General features: G+C 50.0%; 1 protein-coding gene across 1 annotated transcript in view; it reads right to left on the minus strand.

The window, feature by feature from the left end:
* Nucleotides 1-3,741, minus strand: part of LOC141917951 (ubiquitin-conjugating enzyme E2 R2) — a 55,479-nt gene extending 51,738 nt beyond the window's left edge. Inside the window, exon 1 of the mRNA XM_074811747.1 lies at nt 3,491-3,741. Within this exon, the coding sequence (XP_074667848.1) occupies nt 3,491-3,667 (177 nt within the window). The 5' untranslated portion in view covers nt 3,668-3,741. The remainder of the gene's footprint in view (nt 1-3,490) is intronic.
* Nucleotides 3,742-10,521: the final 6,780 nt, after the last annotated feature.

Here is a 10,521-nt window from a genome sequence, read left to right on the forward strand (position 1 = left end):
ATTCTGAGAAAAAAATACTCCCTTCCTCACTCAAAAAAACTCCATAACTGAATCAGCTATGAGCAAATCAACATCTTAGACACACAAGGTCTACCCACCTTTCATCCTCAAACTCTGAATGAGTCAGGGACCAAAACTCAAGTTCACCTATGACAGTCAAATACCTGTAGCCCAACACAACTCATGCTGCTACAAACTTCAGTCTAACTGGCAATTTCTTGCTGACAGCAGACAAAGGACAGACATTTGCTTTTATCACTGGACCTCTTTGGAGGCCTTAACATCACTGACCCTGAGCTACTTTTGCCTTGTCAGCAAGGAATGAGCAGTAACCAGGGTATGGAGTAACTCAACTCCTTCCTTAAGGGTGGAAATCTGGAACCTAAGCAAAGGGTTGCCCAAAGCATTACGGAGCTATTCAGTATGACCAGGAATAAAGTCACTGGATAAGGCAAAGGTTGCTATAACCTCCACCGCAGATGTGCACCTTCAGCTGACCACACATAGGGGGCTTGTGGTTCAGGACTGCTCAAAGCATTGATGAAAGCATTGGTTAGAGGTTTATCAACCTCCCTTGCTGACAGAAGCTGCTCTTCACACAGTGGTTGCTTCTGAAGGCTGCTGCCCTTTCCATCTAGCTGGGAGGTCCTAACCTATAAAGTACTACAGCAGATCTGAGCATGCTACATTAGTTGATAAAATATGCTTAGATGCTGTGCTCAAATTTTTAAAAAGTGCCTGACTTTATTATAGGCAGCACTAAGGTATTGACAAACTACTATTTAAACAAACATTCAGGGGGACTTGTTTTCTGCTTCAATTTATCAAATGCTAGATAAAGACTAGCAACTGAAACCAGTATCTATTGAAATGTTGAACCAGCTTTTAACAGCAGTAGCTCCTGTGAAGGAGGTGCAAAGAGAGCACTTTCCTCATTTCCGTTTATTCAGCTAGTTCAACAACCCAGAGAGAAAGATCATATTTCTCCAAGAATAAACAAGGTGCCAAAAGCTGATGTTACCAGCTCCAAGAGCTCCATGAGCACAAATCAAGCATTTGTATTCCCAATCAACCATCACTAAGACTGTCTTTATTAAGGTCACCCTAAACACGGGTTTTACTCAAAATATTTATATTTAACTAGAAGCCTTTGTACCTTCCCTCTGGTTCTTACCCTCAAACCACACCTCAAGTGGAAGAAAATTCCCCAACTCTCATCACCACAAAGTTTAAAAAAGTTACATCCTGTAATTGCATATTTCTAATCCTGCTTACCTCACCTTAGGAAACTAAAAATACAAAACAAGATGAAACTAGGATTTTCATCCAGCCAAGAAATCTGAAAAATAAATCAGATGCTGATCTGAACTAGCGCTCACCTTGATTTCTATGCTATATTCATAGCACCCCAACAAATAAAGTTTACGGTATTAGTCTTATTTCTAAACGATTCAGTAAGCCAAGTCTAACACATCTAAAGTGTAGGGCCCAATACAAAGAGAGCCGAGAACATCACTTCTCAGGACTCCTCCTGCCTAGGGACAGAATGAGGGTCTAAGATCATGTTTTCAGTGTCTCAGAAGTTAGGATGCATGACCAAAGACCAGACGCTACCAAAACAAAAGACCGTGCACAGCTCCTCAGGGAGGAAAGATGAGAAATATGGCAGACTTCAGCCATGCCACTTGGAGGGAATCCCTCTGCTGTGGAGGGGTGAAGGCATCATGAGACCTTGGTCTCCCACTGTCAAAATAAGTATCACAGGATCAGTCAGAATAATTTAGAAGAAAGGCACAGCAGTTCAAGGACATCAAATACCAATAAAAATGGCACGTTCATAATACTGAGTTAAGGCAACTGGCAACCTTACCTAAATCTACACTTGTTAACACACATCCCCGGATTATTCCACAGGCTCCTTCAGCTTCTTTCCAGGAACAATTACAAACATACAGTCCAGACAGCTCCCCAACAAAACAAAAATATTTTGACCCGTTGTGATTTCTTTGAGAAAAAATGGATGAGTAATATAAGTGCAGGAAGAGGTCGCCAAACCATTTGGATGTAAAAATGATCCACTTACCAACCAAAGACTAGAGTGACTTCCTGAATAAGTAATAATGGAGGTGAGTCTAAGAATATACCTATCACACCTACATGAGTAAGCCAGCCAACTCATTACAAAAGGCAAGCCTTGTGCCAAAGCCTTCCCTTCCTTCAAAACAATGAGGCCGAACTGAACGTGACTCAAATCTGTTATTCCCCAAGCTACAGGTTATTTTAGTTTTGTGGAACAAAGCTCTTAAACCTTGACCTAGAGAGGCCAAGAGGCACTGAAGATGCATGTTAACCAAGCAAAGAGATCATCGAAAATTTTCTTCAGTTTGACAGAAGCCAAAGGGCATGAAACAGGAAACTGAAGAGCCACTACTAAAACGGTTAACTCCCAAGAGAAGGAGCTGAAGGGGACAGTATTTTGCCAGAGACCAAGCAGACATCAAGTGCAAAGGGGTATGCCCAATGCAACTCCTTCTGCAGACACCAAGGTAATTGCTTCTTTTAAGAAAAACATGCAATTCCTCCTCCTCTTTGAGAGGAGAATTTGTCTGCTCCCTTCAGTTCCTTTCTGGGACAGCAGTGCCAGATTTCTTGCTTACCGTATTTATAAGAGGGGAAATAACAACCGCAAAAGTTTTTTTGGATTAACAGGAAGGTTGAGAGAGGAATTGAAAGCATTTATCTACCTTCACCAATTATGTGTTGCTGTAGTGCTTTGAAGGCTGCCCTCTAAAAGTTTGGAGAGGAAGAAAAGGAAAAAAGGGGGGGAATAATAATGAAAACCAGTCCTGAAGCCCGTGAAGTTTTGAGGAAAACACAGCCTTTACCCTGAATTAGTCATCCTACACAGGATGCTCCTGTGCGATGAGTGAAGCTATCGAGGGATGCTTGGGGAGCCCCTTACTTTGAAAGAAATATATACAGACCAGAGCCAAGCGGACAACTTGGGGCGGAAGGGAAGGATTTGCACCCTGCCATGAGGCAGGTACCTACCTTTCTTCGGGGTTAAAATAGGACAATAACAGAACAGAGGCGGCTGTGGCGGGGCCCCCTCTCCCCAAAACGCACCTCCCGAGGGAGAAGGGAGGTCCCACAGGCCCCCCCACCGCCCGCTTACCCCTGCGGACCGTCCCCGTGCCCCGCCGCCGGCAGCGGGAAGGTAAGCGCAGCCGGCGAGGCATCACCTCCGGCCGCCGAGCCTCCCTGCCCTCCCGCAGGCCCCGACCCCCTCCCGCGGCGGGGGGCGGAGGGGCCGACTGCGTCCGCGGGCCCGCCCGCCCCACCGGGGCCCCTCCGAGCCCGACAAAGAGGCCCGGCATGGCGGGGGGGGAGAGGTGGTGGGAGGGATGTGCAGGCCCCGGCGGCGGCTCCCCGCGACCACCGCGGCGGCGGGAGGCCCGGTCCGTCGTCGTGGCGGGGGAGAGGGCCGTACCTTGAAGTAGCCGCCCTCGTAGAGGGTGTTGGGGGGCCCGAAGATCGCCACCTCCCAGTTGTAGAGGTCGGACTCATCGACCAGGGTGATGCGGAAGCCCTCCACCGGCTCCTCCTGCAGCGACTTCAGCTCCAGCATCAGCGCCTTCTGCGAGCTGCTCATCTGCTGCTGGGCCATGGCGCGGCGCGGCCTCCGCCGCCCCGCCGCCGCCGCCGCAGCCGCCGCCGCCGTCCCGCGCTGCCGCTGCTGCCGCCCCGCCGCCGCCGCCGCGCTGCCCCGCGGGCCCCCGCCCCTCCCCGCACTGACGGCCGCCGCCGCCGCCACTTCCTTTTGTGACGGCGCCCGGTCGCCGCTGACCTCAGCGCGCCGCGCGCGCCACGCCTCGCCGCACGGCAAGCCCCGCCCCGACGCGGGGAGAGCCCCGCCCCGCCCCGGGCGTGGCCACGCCCCCACCGGAGCCTTTAAAGGGGCCGCGCCCGCCCCCCACGCCCCCACTCGGGGGGGGTGGTCCCCCGTGTGCCGCTCTAGCGCCCACGGGCCAGGCCCGCATCTCCCCACGGCGAGGTCCGGCCCCACGGCGCGGGGGGGCGGCGGAGAAGCCGCGTGGTGGGCTGAGAGTGGGAGCGGGACGGAGGGGGCGGTGCTGCGCGGGGGTCACGGGTGGGTACGGCGGGGCAGGGCCGGCCCACGCTGCTCCGCTGACAGACACCCACGGTCCAAAAAAACAGCCGTTTTTGTACAAAGGATGTTGTTTGAGGAGCGACTTTGCGTGACCCAGGGGCCCCCCAAAAATCCCGCAACAGCCCCCAAGCCACAATAGGAGAGGAACAGGCAGTTTCCCCCTCTCCCCCCCACCCGGGTGTTACTTTCACGTTTCTCCACGGACGTGTGAGGTGCCCCCAGCAGAAAACGCAGTTTCGAAGCCTTCCTCCCACTCCCTGGCCCGGTTAAGGGAGAAAAATATTTGCAGAGGTGGTGAGGTATATCGACCTGAGAACATGAGCAAGCACCTATTCTTTATAAAAATAAATAGAGAAAAATAACAAAGCCATTATTCAGGAGGAGAATAAACAGCATAGCACAGCCCCAGGTGGTGCAAATCTGGCTTTCACTTCTGTAAATGTTAATGCTGCACCTGCCCAGCAGCGTACAGGACCACCCAGATGCTTGAGAAATACCCATCATGGATGTACTTGCAAGCTGGACATCTTATCTCAGCCAGGACAGGAGAAATAATAAGGATGTAACAGCCCTGACAGAGAAAAGCTGCTGCGTATTCCTTGAATTAAAGAATTAATGTGGTTCTAACAGGGATAATTTAAGTAACTAATAGGCTGTGATGAGTTCTAAATTAATTATAATGTCTCCCCCAAAATGTCAAAGTTATTTGAAGGAAATCTCTGTTGTCTGTGGAGTTACAGTCAAATAAAAATTTGGGATGAATAAAAGTGAAAATCGTATAATGCCTTAATGTAAATCTGCGGTGTTGGATTACATGGAGTACAGCAACGAAATGGTAAAAGACCCTGAGATGCTGCTGCATAGAGAGGGATTGAGGAGTGTTCACTTTAGAGAATAATTAAATGAACAAAGCAATCAAAGACAGCGAGAACAAGGGGAGAGTCAACAGGGATTGTCCAGAAAGTACGAATAAATTTGCCGCTGTCCAGGTGGCGAGCACGGCATTCTCCCCCTTGTCCCTGTCACTGCTCTGCTTCCCCTCCTCCTGGCTCTCAGGCGCTCTCCAGGGAGGCCCCCATCACCTCCTCCAAAGATGCTCCAGCACTGGCAGTGGTACCCGGTCCAGGGCTTGTGACTGACTCCAGGCTGTAAAATACTCCAGCTTGATGTGTCAGGGGCAGAGGCCCTTGCAAAATCCCATCTCACACTGGAAAATGTCCCTGTGGGGATTGGCACAGGTTTTCTCATGAGCCAGGATGAACTCTTGCTCATTGCCATAGGGGTGATCTGGAGGAACATCCCTCGTCCATCCCCAGCTTGCCTGGCTACGCTGCAAAAAAAGCGTGTGCTCCCCCACACATGCCCCCCCACAGGCACAGGTCAGCCACCGTCACTCACTCCTTACCACCCTGGAGTGAGCTCAGATTTATGGAAAGCTGCTTAATTCTGCTGTCACATCCTCAGCCTCGGGGCTGATGGGCTCAATCACAAATGCTTGTGTGGCCGAAACACTGTTTGTCAGAGATGCTCCTTGGCAGCTGGGCAGTACCATGCTGGGTGTGTTTTCTGCTGGGAGTTCAGACTCATGTTCTTATTTATGTCTTTAGAATACAAGAGAACAGAACAGAACAGAACAACAGAACAGAACAGAACAGAGCAGAACAGAACAGAATAGAATAGAACAGAGTAGAATAGAATAGAAAAGAACAGTTCAGCTGGAAGGGACCTAATTATCTAGTCCAACTGCCTGACCACTTCAGGGATGACCAAAAGTTCAAGCATGTTGTTAAGAGCATCATCCAAAAGCCTCTTAAACACTGACAGGCTTGGGGCGTCGACCACCTCTCTAGGAAGTCTGTTCTAATCTCTGTCCACCCTCCCTGCAAATAAATGCCTTCTAACGTCAAGTCTAAACCTCCCCTGGCACAGCTTTGAACCATTCCCATGTGTCCCATTGCTGGGTACCAGGGAGAAGAGATCAGCACCTCCCTCTCCGCTTCCCCTCCTCAGGAAGCTGTAGAGAGCAATGAGGTCACCCCTCAGCCTCCTTTCTTCCAAACTGGACAAACCCAGAGTCCTCAGCTGCTCCTCACAGGACATGCCTTCTATCCCTCTCACCAGCTTTGTTGCCCTCCTCTAGATGCATTCAAGGACCTTCACATCCTTCTTAAACTGTCTTGGGTTGGCGGACATAATCTTTTCAATATGGGATCAGGTTGACTGGCAGGACACGTGGGCTGGGAGCCGTGTTCTCACTCTCCTGCCAGGCTTCCCAGGTGGTAGGTACTTCCATCACTGTTGGCTTTGGCCAAACATCTCAGTACCTCAACATCTGGGCCATGTCTGGGAGGGCTCCAGACACAATGCTCTCAGCCGTGCTTCCTCTGGGAGAGAGAAAGCACTTCACCTCTACCCACCATGTCCCACCCAGCCCCATGACATGGGTCAGCAGTGAGTCTTTGGCTTCACCCCAGTCCTTCCCAATCCCAACAGCCCAGTCCCAGCTGCCCATGCTTCATTACTGCTCCCTGCTCTGCAAACCCTCTCAGCCCCATTCACACTGCCATCCCCACCTCCCAAACACCCCAGTTTAATGTCACAGTCACCATCATTCCCAAATGCCACAGCCCCAGCATCCATTTCCAGCTGCCCCTCTATGTGCTCCATTTTCATTGCTAAAAGTCTAACAATGCATCTGAAACAGAGAGCCACACTCTGACCTTCCCTGTTGGCACCAGCCAGCAATGACCTGCTCTGTTAACAGGGTGCCCCAGCTTGCCAGTGAACCATGGTTTTGCTCACGCTTGGAGGAAAATATTGGGTTGTTGATTCAATGTGCAGCAGCCGAGCCCTTTCGGGATCACGCTGCCCCTATTTCCATGGTAATCAAAACACCTTTCCTTGCAGCCAGCCTCCAGCACAGGCTTTGTCTGAACCAGCCTAATGCTGGGAGAGATGGAAGAAGCAAAGTTTGGAGCTATTCAGAACTTATCTCCGCCTGCTGCCTGTCTCGAATGTTAACGAAAGAGGTAATCATGCAGGGCAGAAAGTAAATCAAGCCCTGGTGTATTCAATAGGGCAGGCTGAATATTTTCCATCAGCCCTGCTTTTAGAAAGAATATTGGTCTTTTTCCCCAAACTTTTTTTTTCCCCTCTCCTACAAAAACATCCACTGCTCACAGAAAATAGAAACTGTCGAAGCAACAGAGCACTTTGCATCCTGGGCAGCCCCCTCTGAGGCTCCTGCCTGCATTTCTGCCTACGCTCCTGGCAAGGCTCAGCTGATCTGCCTGGTGTCCCCTACACTTAGCCCAGGCTGCCCTGGGGCTGACGTAACTTTTTATCATATGCCATTTCTCCCCCATAATCAGCTCTGATATATTGCAATGAAAGGATGAGGCCTCGTCCTCCTCCTCCTTTAGCTGCTCTCCCATGGATGGTCACTGTCTGCCTGCAAGCAGGGATCTCTGTGGGATGTGCTCTGCCACAACCTGTATTATTCCCTCTTCACGTCCTTTTTTTTTTTTTTTCACCTGAAAGAATCAGTTTGTTCTTTGGGCTCAGAGAACAAGAAATAGGGTCTGGTGTAGGAACACATGGCTCCAGGAAGGGGAAGTCTCACCAGGAGAGGAGGAGGCTACATGTGCCATTAATCCAGGCCCCAGCAGTGGAACTTGTCGCTGTAAACTGGACCTCAAGATGCCACCAGCACCTTATGTAAATCTGAGATGAGAACTTCTTTTCAAGGCCTTTCTGCTTTGTTCTCATCACCTATTTTTAATATCTCTCTTCCTCTTCTCTTTCCTCCTTCCTGCGAGCCACATTCATGAAGGATGACAAACTGAGAGTTAACTCCTCTGCTTAGCAACAAGAGAAGCTTTGAAAATGCAAGTGCCTTCTTGGTATCACATTAGAGGGTTACTGCCCGGTGAGCTGGCAGAGAGAGGGGATGAGAGGTGGGAAGATGGAGCAAGTCCTGCCTACATGACTCTGTTCTTGGGGCAGGATCATCTCACACAATATTCTTCAGAGCTTTATCCACTTTCTCTCCTGAGTGGCTCAAAGGATGAGACATCTGTTCCTTCCCCTAGGATAACACTATCTCCTCTCCTGCTGCCTCCTCCCTGCTCCTCTGCTCTGGCGAGGCATCAGCAGGGATCCTGGGGACTCTGGGCTGGACTTTGCAACAGACTCACCCCCAGCACTTCAGATGGATTGTGCTGTGATGGAGAAGATCAAGCAGGGGGTAGGGGCTCTGCTCAGCTCCCTTACACACTGCTCACAGCCTCCACCCTTGTAACTCAAACCACCAACAGCTATTCCTTGGGCTGTATTGAAGCAGAACAGAACATCTGAACGTCCAACTCATCACCCTCTTTCTCCAAGGCAGTATAAACTTGTCCTAAGCAGCCCAAGACATATTTGCCCAACCAGTTCTTTAATATTTGTCCTTCAAACTGCCCAAACTGGAGATTTGCTTGCTCCTAGGTCAACACGTCCCTGGGTTTAGCTCACTTCCCTGTTAGAGAGCTGTTAGGTGCCCCCTCACCCAAATCTCATCCTGTTTTTTCTTGTCCAGACCATGTGGGGATATGGAAGATAGAGAGAGTGGCCAGAATTATTTCCTCCTTCACCCTCCTGGAGTGCCATTGCCAAGGCTGAATGCATATCTCCAGCCAAGGCCATACCAGTGTTGGCAGCACATCATTCCCACTGCAGCAGCACACACTGCCCATGGGCCAAGGGAAAACACCACTTGGGGCTTTGCAGGCTGGTTTCTCAGCCCCAGAGGAACCAGCAACAGAGAAATCTGGAGTTACTTGTTTTATTTACACTAGATACCTCAGTCCCGGACTGGAGAGCAGACAAGAACCGTGGTGATGGAGCTCAGCCCAGGCACTAATGCCCTGTTGCCAAGGAAAGATTTCCCAAAAAAACTCCCCAAGCATTTAATGAGGGAAATCAAGGTGTAATTATCTGCTCTGCTGCCCAAGTGAGCAACACAGCATTACTACATGGGCTAATTCTCACCTCCCCCGAAAGAGAATGGGTGTACAAGAGCCCTTACCTTCACACTGGCACCTATATAAGTTTCTCTATTTAAGGAGCAGAGCATCCGAGTAGTCAAGAGAAGAAACTGTGAATCTTTGAGAACAAAAGCCTGTCTGCAACTGACCTTTTGGATCTCTTTCACCTAAAAATGGGGCAAGCCAATCCTCAGGCAGAACTCATTACAGGGATGAAAAGATGCTTTTGAGCATCAGTGGGCAGCATCTGGGTTAAGGGGAGATTCCTGCATCAAAGTAGCCACCAGCAGAGAAATGCAAAGTTTGGAAGATGCAGAACAAAGCAGAAGAAACATAAAGAGAAAAAAAAAATCTTTAGTGGAGGTTTTTTTAACCTTATTTCGATTTGCCCTTTTTCATGCTTGTTTAAATTTGAATAGAATAAAGTTGAGTTGTTTTTTTTTTTCCTTTCTACTCTAGTTTGCTGTTTTAAAATGGATGAAGTCCATCATAGGTGTTTGATAAAAGAGTGCTATCAAAATGCCTGCTGCTGCTCTCATTCAGCTGATGAATAAATTATAAGCGCATTACAATGCTATTTCAGCTGTGATTCCAGGGCCTGGGGAGGGTGACGGCTCTGACCTTATGCCTGTCAGAGAATGGTTTGCATTTCCAAAGAGTTTCTGTTCAGGTCACCTTACACCTCCCTTTCTGGGCTCAGTGTGCAGAAATACCTGAGTCTGTTCAACCTGCCAGCTATAGGGACAGACAGTCCTCCAGCTGCACACAGCAGCAGTGGTACATGCTGTGGTCCTCAGAGGCTCCTGATCTGATTTCTGCTGAAGCCTGAAGTGATAATTGTCACCCTCCAAAGCAGCAGTCTATGGGACATCTTGCTTTATTGATGGGGATGTAACTGAGATATCCATATTGTTTGGTCCCTGCAATAGTTTCTGTGTTGGGGATTGGCATTTTAGGTTATTCTTCCTGCACAAGACATCCCTGTCTCTAGCATTACGGCGTGGCTGAGATTGCACGGCTGTCAGCATCACTGGAGCTGGCGTAGGACCCTGAGTGTGCTCAGGGAGAGGCACCAGCCTAAGCCAACGTCCCTGGTGCTTCACCTTCACCTCTGCTGTAGTATCAGCTCTGCAGGACTGTCCTTCCCTTGAGACTGGGTGACCAACAAGCACGGACTCACAGCTGTCCTTGTTCCTGGAGATGAACCATCTGGCTTAGGCAGGCACTGACAGCAGGGTGAAGGAGCTGGAGCCCACAGAGCAGCTGCCTGGTCTGTCAGACCCCGGTTTTACCTTCAGAGCAGCCAGCTCCTTCTATTTGGGC

Source organism: Strix aluco, chromosome Z (assembly GCF_031877795.1).
Source record: "Strix aluco isolate bStrAlu1 chromosome Z, bStrAlu1.hap1, whole genome shotgun sequence".
Taxonomy (NCBI): domain Eukaryota; kingdom Metazoa; phylum Chordata; class Aves; order Strigiformes; family Strigidae; genus Strix; species Strix aluco.